Raw genomic sequence first — 19,594 nt, forward strand, 5'->3', positions numbered from 1 at the left:
TTCAATGGATTCATTTTGACCAGTTAAAAATTTCGAGAGAGCAGTTACTTGTGGGTCACACTGTGCCTTGCCACAACAATTTATATCAATTACACTACAAAATTTTTCGGAGCAGTTTACTATAACGTCTATACTCGTCACCATCTTATAAGTGAGACAGACAGATTTATTGTTGTAATCAAATCTTGGAAATTCTGGGATGGTAGAACAATTTGATGTAGAATAGATCGCTACTCATCACATAGAGGAATGACTGAACAGCAGACAATCACATTTAATATTAGAGAGTTGGCTTTGTTAGCTGCTGCACAAAGTCCATCATCAGATGATAAACACACGTGTATTCATACAACATACAACTCAGATACACATGACCATTGTCATCTCCAGGCCCTGTGATCCAACTGGCGTAAGTAGTGATCATGTCTGGGGAGGGTAATTAAGATACGGATGAGGCATGAGATGGGGAGAAGGGACAGCAGGTTTCAGGGAAAGTTGCAGTAGTGATGCCTGCAGGGGCATACTTGGACGTGGAAGGGACAAAATGGTGGACTGCTAATGCAGCATCACAAGTTGTGCTGTGGGGAGAGGGGAGGGTGTTGGAGATAGAGAAAGGGAAATGACTATGCAGGTGAGCTGGGGTAATAGCAGGTGTGTATGAGGCTGCAGTGCACACAGCGAAATGGGTAGAGGCAGGTAGCAGACAGGGTCTAGCAGAAGTTGAGGCAAGGGATGTTACAGGAATGAAGGGTATGTCACAGGGAGATTTATCATCTGTGCAGTTCAGAAAAGATGGTGTTGATGGGGAGGACCCAGATAGCATAGGCTGTGAAGCAACCTTATATCTAAAAACAAAGATGATGTAACTTACCAAACGAAAGCGTTGGTATGTTGATAGAGACACTAACAAACACAAACACACACACACAAAATTCAAGCTTTCGCAACCCACGGTTGCTTCATCAGGAAAGAGGGAAGGAGAGGGAAAGACAAAACGATGTGGGTTTTAAGGGAGAGGGTAAGGAGTAATTCGAATCCCGGGAGCGGAAAGACTTACCTTAGGGGGAAAAAGGGACAGTTATACACTCACACACACACACACACACACACACACACACACACACACACACACACACACACACACACATATCCATCCGCACATATACAGACACATATGTCTGCTTGGGTCTGTATAAGTGCGGATGGATATGTGTGTGTGTGTGAGTGTATACCTGTCCCTTTTTCCCCCTAAGGTAAGTCTTTCTGCTCCCGGGATTGGAATTACTCCTTACCCTCTCCCTTAAAACCAACATCGTTTCGTCTTTCCCTCTCCTTCCCTCTTTCCTGATGAAGCAACCATGGGTTGCGAAAGCTTGAATTTTGTGTGTGTGTTTGTGTTTGTTAGTGTCTCTATCAACATACCAATGCTTTCGTTTGGTAAGTTACATCATCTTTGTTTTTAGATATAAGGTTATAATGATATACTTATACATAAGTATTTATATAACACACTTCATAAATTTAAATGTTCTTCGATGGAGTAAAAGCAGTGATGCTGTAAATATGACTTTAGAGATTTTCCAAAGGTATTGACCTCAGTAATAGCGTTTATTTTTTCAGGACGTTTGTTATAAAGCTTAACTCCCTTATGGAAAGTACCTGTTTGGCACAGAGTTGTGCTGATTTGAGTTATATTTAAGTTTCTGATTGTCTGGTGAAGTGATCATGTATATCACAGTTTTTTTGCAGTCTGCAGTCCTTACCTATTACATTTATTTTAAAGAATAAAAGGGTTTCCATAATGTATACACATGGTAATGGAGGAATACCACATTTCTTACACAGAGGTTTACAAGAGTCTCTAGGCTTCCACCCAAACAAGATTCTAATGGCACATTTTTGTAGTTTGAAAGTGCTATTAGCTGTTTTAGTGTTTCCCCAGAAGGTGACCACATATCTGAGACAAGAATGAAAGGAGGCCTGATATGCTTTCATTACTGTTTTCTTACTACAGCATGATCTTAATGAGCAAAGAAGGTAACATGTTTTGCTCAGTTCTGCACTGAGATATTCAATATGTTTATTCCATCTGACAATGCTCTGCAGCCAAAGTCCTAAGTATTTGGTTTCAGTACTGTTACCAGCTAGTTCATCATTGATAGAGACCAATGGGATAAACCTGGCCTTGTTAGGAGCATTGTGGAATTTTAATGCAATGGTTTTTTTGCTGCTTATTACAAGCTGATTATTCTGTGCCCAGCTGCTAAGTTGTTTCACGACTGCATTTACTGTCTGCTGTAACCGTTCTTTGCTGTCTCCTTTAAGTAGAACTGTGGTGTCCGCTGCAAATATGATTGTTTTAAGCCATGAGGCAAGGGGTTGGAAACAGGATGCAATAGGGACAGACAAAGATGTTGTGTAGTTGGGTAGGTAGTGGAATACCACTGTGAGAGGGATGGGGAGGATATATCTCATTTCAGGGAATGATATGAGGTAGACAAAGCAATGATGGAGAATGTGATTTAATTGCTCCATTTCTGGGTGAAACCGAGTCACAAGATGGGTGCTCCTTTGTGGCTAGTCAGTAGGTACGTGTGGGATGGTAGGTGACTGGAGAAGTCCATTTCTGAATAAGCTGGGGAAGGTATTTTTGATCTGCGAAGGCCTCAGTGAGACCCTAGGCACCTTATGAGAGGAAATGCTCATCACTGTTTATGGAAAGACTGCAGGTGGCTAAACTGTAGGGTAGGGACTACCAGATGTCAGAATGGATGTATTGTAAGTGGTTGGTAGGAAAAATGTGGATGGAAGTACTGATGGAGGTATCCGTCTGGTGAAGGCTGACAACAAGGAAGATGGATTGTTGGACTGAGGAGGACCAGGTGAAGCAAATAGGGGAGATGGTGTCGAGATCTGGAGGAATACGGATAGTGTCCTCATTCTATTTCCTAATCATGAAGATGTCATCAGTGAATCTGGTTCAGATTTGCACTGATGGTATCCTATAACCATGAACTCAGCAGTAGCATTCATATGGGTCTAAATGTACTGCTCTTCCATCTGTTGATAGCAAGCAACATCACTTCATCAGCTGCCTGTAGTGGTATCTTTACTGGTGCACTGATAAGAGCTTTGTCAGCCAGTGAGCCAGTTGGAAGAAATTGGGAACTGCAAAATGTAGGAGATATTACATGAAAATATTTAAAAGGCCATTTAATACACTGCTGGACATCAAAATTGCAACACCATGAAAACAGCACCTGCCCGAGTAGCCACATATGTTAACATGACAGCTTCCAATACTTGGAGATATGCTGGCTCTGGATCAAATCTGCCTGGCAGATTAACAATGAGGGGTCACTGTGCAGGCCAGCCTGGATGTGGTTTTTTGGCAGTTTCCAACATACCACTAGGTGAATACCAGGTTGGTTGCCATTTTCCACCTCAGACACATGCTACACAAACATTTAGAATACTTTCTCAGAGTTGCACACAGAATTTAGCAACAAGTGTCATAATTCAATGACACACTGCTGGACATCTTACTGCTTATGTTGGTTGGGATCCCAGGAACAGCACTTGATGGAATTGGTCAGCTCAGGAGCATCATCCCTGTGTGACTTGTAACTGAGAGAGCAAATGTATCATTTGCTCGGCCATGCAGAATCGTACATCCACATCGTGTTTTGAGTCAGTTGTTTGCAGCAAGGGGAGTATCCACACAGATACCAAGATGACATCTGGAGCTCCACAGGATGTCAGCACGGCACCTATTGTTGCAGCTTCCCTGGATGTGGCAGCTGAGGGAGGTGCACTCCACTCACAGATGTGCACCCAACAACAATAATGGACAGAGGATTGGTACCATGTTGCCTTTCCAAACAAATTCCAGTTCTATGTACAGCATCACAATGGATGTACGTATGTCTTAAGGCTCTGAGAATGAACATTGCCAGATTGCATTTGTCATTCTTGCAAAAGTCCAACAACTGGCGTGGTGGTAAGTGTTGCCATTGGGTACACAACACAATCACCTCTTGTTTCCATAGCTAGTAGTTTAGATAGCAGCCATAATATTTCTGATGTGTTGATACCAGTGATTGTACCCTGTCTTTGAGGATTATCATTATCTTTCAACAAAATAACACAAGACCACATATTGCCCATGCTGTCATGACCTACATCAATTGAGAGCATGTTTGACTGTTGCCCTTGCCAGCTAGTTCTCCAGATCTCTCATCCAGTGAAAACATCAGTTTTTGTTTTGTCCAGAAACTGGCACACTGCCACTTGCCAGCCACTCTCATTGAAGTCTGGCACTGAGCTGAAGCAGCATGGAGTGGCATACCTGGAAATCACTTACATTTTAATCAGGTATTCTTCCTACTATAATCTCTCCACACAATAAGTAATATTTCATTGTTTGCTGACCTTACTGATATGGAAATTTTAATGGCCAGCAGTTTATTTCAGTGTGCAAAGCATTTATTGCTTACCAAGCAATTGAAAAAAAAGGAAGATATACTCATAAATTTCCTTTCTGTGTCTTGTAACAGATCTGCTAGGAACTTGCAGGCAGAGACCATGTTCCAAAGATTACCTCAAAGTCAGCCACCCTGAAAGATCATTTTAAGTAATTTTGTATATTTTAAATGTAATAAAGCCTTATTCAGTTCCTGTAAAATCTATTAACTTTTCACAAATAATTTTGGGACTAGAGCAATTTAAGAAGAATGCCACATTTCTGTGCCAGCCATCTCTGTAACCTTCTGCCAGTAGCCTAGACACAAGCAAAAAAAACCAGGATTGAATGATTAAGAATATCCTTTGGTTTTAAAGACCTTATCTAATAGTACCCTGGTAAGTATAATTAACACTTAAAATAATATGGTATCAATTTATTTATTTTCTTAGTCCTTTGATCATATTTAGCACAATGTACTAGAAGGTATTCGACTTAACCCCAGTCATTACAGAGAACAGTTCTGAAGATTGTATGTATGTCTGCATGTTAAAAATTACAAAAGTTACTGATCTATACATTTATAGCAGTTCAAGTATTCACTTATTGAATAGTAGCAGTAGTACTGTAGATAATCTCTAATAGCATTAATATTTAGTATAAATTTTATATCATTTGGAAACTGATTGAATACCTTAATTCCCATATAGCATATACTATCATGATACAAACTTGTTTTGGCTGCAAGTGAACATAAGTTAACTTTTAATCTAGTGTTGTCATTATGTAATTCACATTTTTTCTAACACTGTTATAATTTCCAATTACATTTTTAATGTGCATTAGACTGTCAAGAATAAACATGCATGGCAGTGGTAGCACTTTCATTGTTTTAAATATCAGTTTAAATAACTGTCCAACTCTGCTTCCTGTAATAATCCTAATGGCTCATTATTGGATTTTGAAGGTCCCCAAAGTTGTTTGGGAACTCCCCCAGAATGTGACTCCATATTTTAAATGTGCATTAAAATATGCAAAATAGGCAGACATTAGTGCCTGTACATTTTTGCACCCTTAAAAGAGCCCATCTCATCAGATACAGTGTAGAACACCTGTTTGTGGAGGGAAGTACTTGACATGGAAGGGGAGGGGGGCGTGGGGGAGGGGTGATGGTCTTCAGAAGACTTTGAGCACATAAAAAACAAATGCTTTGCATGGAATTAATGAACCACACTCAATTTTCTCTACTTCTGAGAGAGGCCATCACTTCCACACCATCATCCCTCCTCTAAACCCTTGCAACTCTGTGTTGATAATCAGTCCCATTTCCAACATGCTGAAGATACATGTAGTGTTCGTATATAGAGAATGCATAAGGTTTTTTATGAATCAAATTCTTACTCATCTCAAAATGATGGTGATGAAAATCACAAGAAATTCTAGATGTCTCTTGGAATTTCTAGGATTTAGGAAGAAAGGCAATTTGTGAAGAATGTTCTGTATTTTATGGATTCAAATAGTAGTCATTATATTTCCTGATAGGCATGTTAAAACCTAGACATGTTAGTAGAGACTCAAAAACTATTGCAATAAAAATTATAGACGTACAAATATGAACATTCTCCAAGTCATGTTGTAGTTCAAATAAATATGAAATTCACAGTCCAAAATAAATTTTTAAACTAGTTGCATGTATTATCCTGAAATATCTTCACTAATGCATGGCTGTAGGTAATGCAGTATGTGAAAAGTGTTTTTATTTCTAATGTTAGTATAATTAATGTATTATGATACTCTTAACTTTCGTAAATGACTGATTGAGTGAAAGGCTTCAGGTGTTGAAATGCACTGCTGGTTTTATTTTCATACAACATTTAATGGTAGCCTCAACTGTGTGTGTGTGTGTGTGTGTGTGTGTGTGTGTGTGTGTGTGTGTGTGTGTGTGTATGTGAGTGTGTGTGTTTGTGTGTGTGCGTGCGTGCGTGTGTGTATGCGCGCACCTGCATGAAAGGAAGCTCATATGCACACACACACACACACACACACACACACACACACACACACACACACACACACATATTACAGTGTAAAAAAACTGAATAATTGCTACAGGTCTTCCTCTTTCTTAAAATACTCCATACTGTAATAACATTTTCTTTTTAATTAATTCTCAGTATTTGCTTTTTTTGTATATATATATATATATATACACCGTGAATTCATTGTCCCAGGAAGGGGAAACTTTATTGACACATTCCTGGGGTCAGATACATCACATGATCACACTGACAGAACCACAGGCACATAGACACAGGCAACAGAGCATGCACAATGTCGGCACTAGTACAGTGTATATCCACCTTTCGCAGCAATGCAGGCTGCTATTCTCCCATGGAGACGATCGTAGAGATGCTGGATGTAGTCCTGTGGAACGGCTTGCCATGCCATTTCCACCTGGCGCCTCAGTTGGACCAGCGTTCGTGCTGGACGTGCAGACCGCGTGAGACGACGCTTCATCCAGTCCCAAACATGCTCAATGGGGGACAGATCCGGAGATCTTGCTGGCCAGGGTAGTTGACTTACACCTTCTAGAGCATGTTGGGTGGCACGGGATACATGCGTACGTGCATTGTCCTGTTGGAACAGCAAGTTCCCTTGCCGGTCTAGGAATGGTAGAACGATGGGTTCGATGACGGTTTGGATGTACCGTGCACTATTCAGTGTCCCCTCGACGATCACCAGTGGTGTACGGCCAGTGTAGGAGATCGCTCCCCACACCATGATGCCGGGTGTTGGCCCTGTGTGCCTCGGTCGTATGCAGTCCTGATTGTGGCGCTCACCTGCACGGCACCAAACATGCATACAACCATCATTGGCACCAAGGCAGAAGCGACTCTCATCACTGAAGACGACACGTCTCCATTCGTCCCTCCATTCACGCCTGTCGCGACACCACTGGAGGTGGGCTGCACGATGTTGGGGCGTGAGCGGAAGACGGCCTAACGGTGTGCGGGACCATAGCCCAGCTTCATGGAGACGGTTGCGAATGGTCCTCGCCGATACCCCAGGAGCAACAGTGTCCCTAATTTGCTGGGAAGTGGCGGTGCGGTCCCCTACGGCACTGCGTAGGATCATACGGTCTTGGCGTGCATCCGTGCGTCGCTGCGGTCCGGTCCCAGGTCGACGGGCACGTGCACCTTCCGCCGACCACTGGCGACAACATCGATGTACTGTGGAGACCTCACACCCCACGTGTTGAGCAATTTGGCGGTACGTCCACCCGGCCTCCCGCATGCCCACTATACGCCCTCGCTCAAAGTCCGTCAACTGCACATACGGTTCACGTCCACGCTGTCGCGGCATGCTACCAGTGTTAAAGACTGCGATGGAGCTCCATATGCCACGGCAAACTGGCTGACACTGACAGCGGCGGTGCACAAATGCTGCGCAGCTAGCGCCATTCGACGGCCAACACCGCGGTTCCTGGTGTGTCCGCTGTGCCGTGCGTGTGATCATTGCTTGTACAGCCCTCTCTCAGTGTCTGGAGCAAGTATGGTGGGTCTGACACACCGGTGTCAATGTGTTCTTTTTTCCATTTCCAGTAGTGTATATAAAAACAAAGATGATGTGACTTACCAAACGAAAGTGCTGGCAGGTCGATAGACACACAAACAAACACAAACACACACACAAAATTCAAGCTTTCGCAACCCACGATTGCTTCGTCAGGAAAGAGGAAAGGAGAGGTAAAGATGAAAGGATGTGGGTTTTAAGGGAGAGGGTAAGGAGTCATTTCAATCCCGGGAGTGGAAAGACTTACCTTAGGGGGAAAAAAGGACAGGTATACACACGCACACACACACATATCCATCCGCACATACACAGACACAAGCAGACATTTTCAATTTTTCCCACGTGGAATGTTTCCCTCTATTATATATATATATATATAGTTATAATAGAAGGAAACATTCCACATAGGAAAAATATACCTAAAAACAAAGATGATGTGACTTACCAAATGAAAGTGCTGGCAGGTCGACAGACACACAAACGAACACAAACATACACACAAAATTCAAGCTTTCACAACAAACTGTTGCCTCATCAGGAAAGAGGGAAGGAGAGGGAAAGACAAAAGGATGTGGGTTTTAAGGGAGAGGGTAAGGAGTCATTCCAGTCCCGGTAGCGGAAAGACTTACCTTAGGGGGAAAAAGGGACGGGTATACACTCGCACACACACACACACACACACACATATCCATCCACACATATGCAGACACAAGCATACATATTTAAAGACAAAGAGTTTGGGCAGAGATGTCAGTCGAGGCAGAAGTGCTGAGACAAAGATGTTGTTGAATGACAGGTGAGGTATGAGTGGCGGCAACTTGAAATTAGCGGAGATTGAGGCCTGGTGGATAACGGGTGCCACCACTTTCATTTGGTACTTCCCGTTATCCACCAGGCCTCAACCTCCGCTAATTTCAAGTTGCCGCCACTCATACCTCACCTGTCATTCAACAACATCTTTGTCTCAGCACTTCTGCCTCGACTGACATCTCTGCCCAAACTCTTTGTCTTTAAATATGTCTGCTTGTGCCTGTATATGTGTGGATGGATATGTGTGTGTGTGTGTGTGCGAGTGTATACCCGTCCCTTTTTCCCCCTAAGGTAAGTCTTTCCGCTCCCGGGACTGGAATGACTCCTTACCCTCTCCCTTAGGACCCGCATCCTTTCGTCTTTCCCTCTCCTTCCCTCTTTCCTGGTGAGGTGGCCGTTTGTTGCGAAAGCTTGAATTTTGTGTGTGTGTATCTACTCCAGTCCTGTAAACCAGAAGGTGTACACAATCAAAGGCAGAGCCACATGTGAAAGCACCCACGTGATCTACCAACTGACCTGCCTACACTGTGATGCATTCTATGTGGGAATGACCAGCAACAAACTGTCCATTCGCATGAATGGACACAGGCAGACAGTGTTTGTTGGTAATGAGGATCACCCTGTGGCTAAACATGCCTTGGCGCACGACCAGCACATCTTGGCGCAGTGTTACACCGTCCGGGTTATCTGGATACTTCCTACTAACACCAACCTATCCAAACTCCGGAGATGGGAACTTGCTCTTCAATATATCCTCTCTTCCCGTTATCCACCAGGCCTCAATCTCCGCTAATTTCAAATTTCCGCCACTCATACCTCACCTGTCATTCATCAACATCTTTGCCTCTGCACTTCTGCCTCGACTGACATCTCTGCCCAAACTCTTTGTCTTTAAATATGTCTGCTTGTGCCTGTATATGTGTGGATGAATATGTGTGTGTGTGTGTGTGTGTGTGTGCGAGTGTATACCCATCCCTTTTTCCCCCTAAGGTAAGTCTTTCCGCTCCCGGGACTGGAATGACTCCTTACCCTCTCCCTTAAAACCCACATCCTTTCGTCTTTCCTTCTCCTTCCCTCTTTCCTGATGAGGCAACAGTTTGTTGCGAAAGCTTGAATTTTGTGTGTATGTTTGTGTTTGTTTGTGTGTCTGTCGACCTGCCTGCACTTTCATCTTCCCGTTATCCACCAGGCCTCAATCTCCGCTAATTTCAAGTTGCCGCCACTCATACCTCACCTGTCATTCAACAACATCTTTGTCTCAGCACTTCTGCCTCGACTGACATCTCTGCCCAAACTCTTTGTCTTTAAATATGTCTGCTTGTGCCTGTATATGTGTGGATGGATATGTGTGTGTGTGTGTGCGAGTGTATACCCGTCCCTTTTCCCCCCTAAGGTAAGTCTTTCCGCTCCCGGGACTGTATGTGTGTGTTCGTTTGTGTGTCTGTCGACCTGCCAGCACTTTCATTTGGTAAGTCACATCATCTTTGTTTTTAGGTATATATATTTAAAAAGAAAGATGATGAGACTTACCAAACAAAAGCGCTGGCAGGTCGATAGACACACAAACAAACACAAACGTACACACAAAATCTAGCTTTCGCAACCAACGGTTGCCTCGTCAGGAAAGAGGGAAGGAGAAGGAAAGACAAAAGGATATGGGTTTTAAGGGAGAGGGTAAGGAGTCATTCCAATCCCGGGAGCGGAAAGACTTACCTTAGGGGGAAAAAAGGACAGGTATACACTCGCACACACACACATATCCATCCACACATACACATGTATATATATATATATATATATATATATATATATATATATATATATGTGTGTGTGTGTGTGTGTGTGTGTCTGCTTGTGTCTCCTTCCCTCTTTCCTGACGAAGCAACCGTTTGTTGCGAAAGCTTGAATTTTGTGTGTATGTTTGTGTTTGTTTGTGTGTCTATCGACCTGCCAGCGCTTTTGTGTGGTAAGTCTCATCATCTGTTTTTAGATATATATATATAAAACAAATGTCATGTCACTTACTAAACGAAAGTGCTGGCAGTTCGATAGACACACAAACATACACACAAAATTCAAGCTTTCGCAACCAACAGTTGCTTCGTCAGGAAAGAGGGAAGGAGACATTTGTCTGCTTGTGTCTGTGTATGTGCGGATGGATATGTGTGTGTTTGTGAGTGTATACCTGTCCTTTTTTCCCCCTAAGGTAAGTCTTTCCGCTCCCGGGATTGGAATGACTCCTTACCCTCTCCCATAAAACCTACATCCTTTCGTCTTTCCCTCTCCTTCCCTCTTTCCTGACGAAGCAACCATTTGTTGCGAAAGCTTGAATTTTGTGTGTATGTTTGTGTTTGTTTGTGTGTCTATCGACCTGCCAGCACTTTTGTTTGGTAAGTCTCATCATCTTTCTTTTTAGATATATTTTTCCCACGTGGAATTTTTCCCTCTATATATATATATATATATACTGATAAGCCAAAAGATTATGATGACTGCTCACTGTGCAATGTTGGATACTGCCTTGGCATTGCAAGCATCTGACGCAGTAACAAAAGTATGTAAGTGGAGCATACATAGACAGGGGATCACCCTAGCGAAGATGTGGTCTGCAAATGGGAAAATCCATTGAGATAAGTGACTTTCACAAATGGCAGATTATTATTGTGCAGACCCTTTGAATGAGTATCTCAAGAACACTGAAGCTGGTCAACTGTTCACAGTTGTGAGCATCTATGGAAAGAGGTAGAAGGGCAGTGAAACTACTCTTAGGTGCTAAGTGATTGGATGTCCATGACTCTTCACAGGAGGTTCAGAGGCCTGTCTGCTCTGTAAAGTAGGTCAGATGATGATCTGCAGCATCTCTACTGAATGATCACAACGCTGGTCCATGCACAAGTGTTTTGATGCACGCCATTCATCGCACACTGTTGAACAAGGAGCTCTGCAGCAAACCATCCCTACATGTTTACATGTTGATCCAGTATTGTCAATTATAACTGCATTGGGCATGGGATCATCAGGATTTGACTGTTGATCAATGAAAATGTTTCGGCTCTTCAGGTGAATCACATTTTTGCTACACTAGGTCGATGGTTGTCTCCACAAACACTGTCCTCAAGGTGAACAGTGGCTGAAAATGTGCAGCATGTCACGGACACAGGCTGGTAGGAGAAGTATTATACTGTGGGAGATATTCTCCTGCACTTGCATGGGACCTGTCGTAGAAATCGAAGACATGCTGACACCTCATGTTTGGTGTCATCCCCGATGCCGATGTCATCTTTCAGCAGTATAATTGTTCATGTCTCGGAGCCAGATCCATGCTACAGTGGTATTAGTAGCATTGTAGTGAGCTAATGTTGATGTCTAATTGACCAAATTCACCCAATGTAAATCTTATGGAACCCATCTGACTTGCTATAAGGTGCCATCATTGCATATGAAAATCAGTGGCCCGCTATTTACATGAATTACATGATCTGTGCATAGACATCTAATGCCACATACCTCCACAAACCTACCAATAAACTGTCATATCCCTGACACACAGCATCAGTGAAGTATTTCATTCCAAAGTCCGCCCCCGTAGCTGAATGGTCAGCGTGACAGACTGTCGATCCTAAGGGCCCGGGTTCGATTCCCGGCTAGGTCAGAGATTTTCTCCTCTCAAGGACTGGATGTTGTGTTGTCCTAATCATCATCATTTCATCCCCATCAACATGCAAGTTGCTGAAGTGGCATCAAATCGAAAGACTTGCACCAGGCAAGCAGTCTACCCGACAGGAGGCCCTCGTCACACGCCATTACTATTATTTCATTCCAAAGACTGACAAATGAGCTATTATGCAGGTGGTCATAATCAGTGGCTCATCAGTGTATATATAAAAAGAACACACATCTGTTAAAAGAGAAGAGACATTAGAGGAATTATAAAAAGTTTCAGTGTCAGTTACTTTTCTTCCTTGCAAACATTTCCACATTGTAATAATATTTGCTTTTTAAGAACTTCTCAATTTTTGCTTCTGTAGTTTTTAGCTTAAGCTAAGCTTCAATGCCATGGTAGTAAGGAATATTTTCAAAAAAGGTAAGTCTCTGATAAACAAGCACATAGTCTGATCACAGCTGTTTAATAGTATCAAACAGAAAGTAAAAATCAGTGACTTATGCTACCGTGAGAAGTCAGCTCAGCTAATAATAACAACAACAAGACAGTGAGGGATTGCAGATAGAGTCTACATCTACATCTGTGTCAATATTCCACAAGCCTCCTCACAATGTGTGGCAGAGGGTACTTCTGGTACGAGTATCAGATTCCTCCTTCCCTGTTCCAGTCACAAATGGTGCTTAAGAAAAGAATTATTGTCAATGAGCCTCTTTATTAGCTCTGTTTTCTCAAATTTTCTTCTTATGGTCAGTTTGGTAGACATATTTGGGAGCAAGTAATACTTTGTCTGTCTTTTTCCAGAGAATAGTCTCTCAAAATTTCAGTAGTAAATCTCTCCATGTTGCACAATGTCTCTCTTGTAGTATCTGCCACTGGAGCTCAGTGAGCATCATTGTAGTCTTCTCACACGGAATAAATGAGCCCGTAATGAAATGCAACACTCTTCATTGGATCTTCTGTATCTCCACCATCAGTCCTATCTAGCACTGGTTCCAGATTGATGAGCAATCTTCAAGAAATGGTCGAAGAAGTGCGTTATAGAGTCCGCGCAGGGTATGGTGGCTGATGTCCAGTGACCAGGTTTCGTCCAGTGCCCTGGACGAGTTCATTTGTTCATTTGGAAAGGGGGGCCAACATTGCCTGACCACTATCTGCTGGTTGGCTGCACTCTTCAATGACAGAATTTAGGCACATGCCCTGCAATCTTCCTCAAATGAATTTACGGAAACGATTATGTAAAAAAATTTAATTTTTGTGTTACTTTTAGCTTCATATGACAGCTTCATGATGACATGCCCATCATTTCACTAATAGTCATAGTTATTGCGATATTTGTATTTTAATACAACACCACACAAAATTTGAAAAACTTTGAAATGAAAGATAGGGGTTGCTATGATTTTGCATTTCATGCATATGGCATAATATGTTGCTACATATGAAATTTGTCTAACATACTGAATTTTTCTTTAGACTTGGGTGGTTATGTAGCAAATCATTTGCAGTCATGCACAATGGCGATAAAGCCAAAACAGAATATTCGCAATATTTCTTGTGCTTCGTAAGTGGCTTGAGATATCAAAATGAAATTTTGGAAAATGACAACATGCAAAGAGGAGAATATTTTCCCTTACTTGTTATTATGCACAACTTCATTATCTACTATGTTATTCCTCTAACTACAACTTTTCTATGAAAGAATGTAATTTTTAAGGGCCATCGATAGCTGGTTAAATGAGAGCTGCTGTGGGTTTAGGAATTGCATAATAGAAAACATTATACGTTTATTTTTGTACTAAGGATGCACTTTTTGATAAGCTTTTGACCATACTTTTCCTCAGTTCTTCACTTAATAAAATTAATAAACTGCTTTCCAGAATCCTCTCGCAATTTTGTTTGCACGATATATTAGTAAAGCCACATTGGGTAAACTCCGCATTATTTTGGCAAAAGAAGCAATTAACATGGCAACAAGAGGAATCTAGGTTTACTCAAAATTTGCCACTCATAACACTTCTCTGAAAGTTGCAAAAGGTTAACAAGCCACGTGAAAATAAATTGCTGCTTTTGTTGCATTTTTAGCAGAATTGATTATAGATCCTAACCAAAGCAGAGGTGACGGTAGATCTTTTTGAATGGTCACCATGCAAATGTGAACATGGAGAGGCTCTATTTAATACATATTTACAAATAATGTGAGTGTAGACTTCAGTTTAGAATGGCACTTCCCCTCCAGCACTCACCGTGTCCCCTACTGTGCCTACCTGCAGTTCCCACCAATACTGTTCTCCTCACTTGTGTCCTGCTGATTGCGCACCTCCTGGCGACATTATTCTGTGCACCCTGTAAGCCTTCTGTAATGGATGAATTACATTTCTTTAAGACTCTTCTTATGAATCTGTCTGCCATCTGCTTTTCCAACTGTTTGTTTTATGTGGTCATTCCACTTAAGGTCGCTACGAATATGTACTTCTTGATATTTTATGGTAGTTACTGTTTCCAGCTATTTGTTGCCAGTAGTGTAGTTGTACAGTAGTGGATTTCCTTTCCTACATATGTGTAATATATTACATTTATTTACATTCAGGGTCAACACTACAGGTCCATCAGCAAATTGTTACTGTCTTCTGCTGTTACTACCTTCTTATAGACCACCACATCATCTGCAAACAATCTTAAAGTTAAATGTACAAAATGTAAAATATAAGTATAAGCAAGGATACACTCATTATACTGACAAAAAGTAATGAGCAAGATTATGCTGATGAAAGCACAGTGCCTGCAGAATCATCATGTTTCTCACACACAGTTATCAGAAATTTAGTGCTGAGAATGTGATTTGTAAAAATAAATGAAATCTGGTTTCACTGAAGTCCTTAAAATGAGTGCACTGTTGCAGAAATTATTAGCAGATAGTTATTTTACCTATGTACTAAAAGCTCTTTTGGGCCTGATGGTTTAATGGTAAAAGTGCTTGGTGGAAATTGAGAGATTACACGATTGAATCCGACTCAGACCAGGGAAATTTTCAGTCTACCTTTTTCAGTCTAGCTTTCATCTCTCAAAGTTGTGAAGAGTCAACAAGAATTATGTGTGGTTCAGATTCCACATTAAACTCTAGGACCCATTTCCATGGTTATATAACTGGAGTAGATTAGGGTCATGCAAGTCGCCCAATTGGGACTTGCATCCGGCCATTGAGCCACATGAAGTTAGTATTTTTCTGTTATTATCATTATTATTATCATTGCTGTTACTAAAAGCTCTTGGAATTAATGGTTCTTCTTTATCATTAGCACTGTTTTGTTGCAGGTGGAAGTTTATCTAACATGTATGCAATGGTCCTGGCAAGATACAGAGCTGTTCCAGATGTTAAGATGAAGGGTATATGTGGCTCTCAGCCACTTGTTGCATTTGTGTCTGAAGATGTATGTATGTAATGAGTTTACATAAAATTTATTGTTAACTTATTTATTTAAAGCAAACTGTTGTAAAAATCACAACAGTCAGAAATAATGACTGGGTTATAGTAATTATTCCCTATATTACAAATGTTTTCAACACAAAATTCCATTCAAGTTTCTCTCTGTTAATACATAGGAATTTTACCATGGAACAATTAGAAATGAATGTATCTTTTGTACAAAGAAATTTAGATTTATAAATAGTACAGCATTAACTGAAAAATTTTAAGATACCCTCCTACTACATGGAATGATAGATTGTTTCAGTGCTAGTTCACACCAAAAAAGCCTGAATGGCATGTTTGGTGAAGGTGAAGGCCACACAGATAAGGCTGTTTTCTCTTACCTTTTAAGACCTTAAGAGGAGATTTATGGGTACTCCAAACAAAATACTAGTCCTGATTTTATTACTCCTTCAAAAGATACAAATGAATCCTTTAAAAAATATAATTAAAAAAATAATAATAACCTAGACAATGTCAAACTAATGTGTAATTCCAAGAATAAAACCAAAGCAACCTGGCAAATTATAAGCGAAATAGGTGCAAGGTCAGTTAATTGCAGTGCAATAGAGCTGATTATAACTGACTCTGTTACGAAGCAAGCTGAGATCTTGTTACTTCCTCACTTGTTTTGCCATCTGCCTCCTTAAGTTCATTTTTTCATTTTAACTAATTACCATTAACATATGTGAGTGTCACCTTCATTTTCACAAAAGAGAAAGGTTGGCCCTCAGTTTTAAAGAATATAACACCAGATCTAATTTTGTGCTTAGTTTTGTGTATGTCATCAATTTTGTAATTTATTTGGACTGTTCCTAGTTAATATCTTTTGTTATAGGGTGAAATCAGTATTGTTCCATGACCTAGATTCTATTGTTGACTTATAAACAAATATAAATTGTGTAATAATTATACACATTTTGAAAAAGAATCACTAGGATTCTTAAAGTATTTATTTGGCTCTATTCAAAAACATATTAGCAAAGCCAGCCTGTAATTAATTCCAAAATAATTACCAGGTTTGTCAAAAGTATTGTTTGTATAACTATATCTGTTAATTTCATCATTTAAACAAATAATTCAGCCTAACTCTTGTAGTACAAGAAACTATTAAAAAGAAGGATTTTTTCTATATATTCAGTTAATTGAATGAGTTATGTTTTAATTGTAATTTCTGCAAATTAAGCATCAAACAATGTGTAGTTTCAGTACCTATTATTGTGATGATATATAATGGCCCAGTTTTTTAGTCACATAATAGTCAGTCCATGGCCAATTTTCAGATGAGGAACCTATGTGGTTTCAACAACAACGCATCAACTTATTCATGAAATAAGTGTTACAACAGTGTCTGTTCAATTTATTCGAAACACTATGAACTGTGTGGTTAGGTTTCTACTGCTCACAGTTATACAACAGTAAATTATTGTAGCAGTATGCTGATGTTTGCCTGCAAACTATTAATGAAGCTTATCAAAGGTTAACCAATAATGAACTGGCCATATAACTGTAATATTGGGGGGGGGGGGGGGGGTTGTGAACAATGAAAGTAAAGAACTGTGAAACTGTTGGCTACATCATTTACCATAGTCAGTGTTGAACTTCCACCTCCTCCCCTCCCCCCCAACCCCACCCCCCATTTTTCAGCCAGTAAGCCAGTATAACAACGCAGTATGTCGACACCAAGGACTACCAACGAAGAAATAAAGCAGACAAGTATCACAACCCGAGATAAGTGGCTAGTGCATTCGACCATTATTTCTCAAACATAGCATAGCAGTTGATAACTAATGGCATGACAAACAGCTAGACATTATGAGGCTACAGCAAAATCAAAACAGTCATACAAATACATTATTCCTGTATCCAGCAACACCCGAGGAACCGTTTAAAATTACGATTACCTACTATTAAATAATCAATGGGCGTTTATGAGATATATGCTAGCATCAAAGCTAGTGCAACATTTATTGTAGAATCATTAGCAGGCATAGTAAATTCATTGTTTGAGGGTCATGTATTTCCAAGTATACCAAAAACTGCAAAAGTAACACCTCTGCATAAGAAGGGTGCAAAATGTGAAATTGCTTCAGAAAATTACTGGAAAATGTTCCTTAGAAGATTAATAGCCTTCTTAAATAAAGGCAGGCTGATAATGCATCACAGTGTGGTTTCAAAGCTGGAAAGTCATCCCAGTCTGCAATTTTGGCCTTTTTTAAAATGAAATAATAACAATAGTGGATGGTAAGCAACATAGCAACATATATCTGGAATATTTCTTGATCTTAGTAAGGCCTTTGATGTTTTTGATCATGGCATTCTCTTGCCTAAGCAAAGTAATTATGGAATTAGAGTCGACTCTGTAAGGTGGATTCAATCGTTCTTCAACAATCCTCAACACATTATTCAAATTAAATGCAAAGACCGTGAAACACAAAACATTTGTAATGTTCACAGTAATGGGGGGAGGGGGAGGGGTATGTATGAAGTCCCACAATGGTCAATTCTGGGACTGCCTTATTTCTGATGTATTTAAATGACTTGGCTAATAAAATAAATGATGGAACTACAGTACTCTTTGCAGATGACTCTAAGAATACAGTTGACTCACACTGTGGGGGAAATCTGTGGGAAACTGCAACATTGGTTATGTGTAGTTTAGCACAGTGGTTGAGGATCAATGTGCTCATCATAAATTCTGAAATAACTGTGGTAGCTAACTTTCACAGCACACAAAACCTCCATCCTGCAAACCTTTTTTCACCATTGTAGGAAAAAAATGTCTCAAATGTGAGTCATACAAAAATTTTAGGCTTATATATTCCAGAGGATTTGCTGTTAGGATTATCACTCAAAATACAAGCTGTTCATTGGTGGTGAAAATGCACCATTGTTTATAAAGTCACTACTGATGTACAGAATAATTTTTGGGGGGAATTTTACAATTAAAAAAATTAATATACAGAAAAAGATTTTCAGGATGATAAAGAAAGCTAAATGCAGCGTTCCTGTAGACCTCTTTTTAAAAGTCCAAAAATACTGTCTCTCCCTTTTTTGTAAGTATATGAAAAACTAATTTGTATGAAAGGGAGCATCTTAAAAAAAGGAAAAAAACTTTAAACATAAGTATGTTTTACATGCACATGAAACTAGGCAGAAGCTTAATTTACATATGAACACAGTAAATATGAACTTATACCAATGAATTCCTGGACCAAATCTCTATATAAAAAGCATTGTCCTGAGTGACTGACTAATCATTGCCCAGCCCAAACCACTAAGGATAGAAACTTGAAATTCAGAGGTGTTGATCTTGTACTGCAGGCATTGTTTAAGAGAGGATTTTTCAAAATTCTAATCCTAACGGGGTGAAATAGGGTATGAAGGGTTTCTTTAAAAAAATGTTGCTATGAAAGCAATTCTGAAGCTAGACCTATGAAAATTGGTATTTGGTTTCTCAGTCAGAAATAAGGAAATATGTGTTTCAGCATTTTTGAAAATTTATCCCTAAGGTTCTGACATAGTGGGAGAAAGTCTTTCTTTTGAAAATATAACATTATAAAAGAACTACTGAAGTATTTTTAAAGTTCCATCTAAGAACATTGATATTTGACTTCTC

General features: G+C 40.2%; 1 protein-coding gene across 1 annotated transcript in view; it reads left to right on the forward strand.

Moving 5' to 3' along the window:
• The window catches only part of LOC126188567 (acidic amino acid decarboxylase GADL1), a 188,544-nt gene that overhangs the window by 90,855 nt on the left and 78,095 nt on the right, over positions 1-19,594 (forward strand). The window contains exon 4 of the mRNA XM_049930168.1: positions 15,822-15,937. Coding sequence (XP_049786125.1) covers positions 15,822-15,937 — 116 coding nt within the window. The remainder of the gene's footprint in view (positions 1-15,821; positions 15,938-19,594) is intronic.

The sequence above is a fragment of the Schistocerca cancellata genome, chromosome 5 (genome assembly GCF_023864275.1).
Source record: "Schistocerca cancellata isolate TAMUIC-IGC-003103 chromosome 5, iqSchCanc2.1, whole genome shotgun sequence".
In the NCBI taxonomy this organism is placed as follows: Eukaryota; Metazoa; Arthropoda; class Insecta; order Orthoptera; family Acrididae; genus Schistocerca; species Schistocerca cancellata.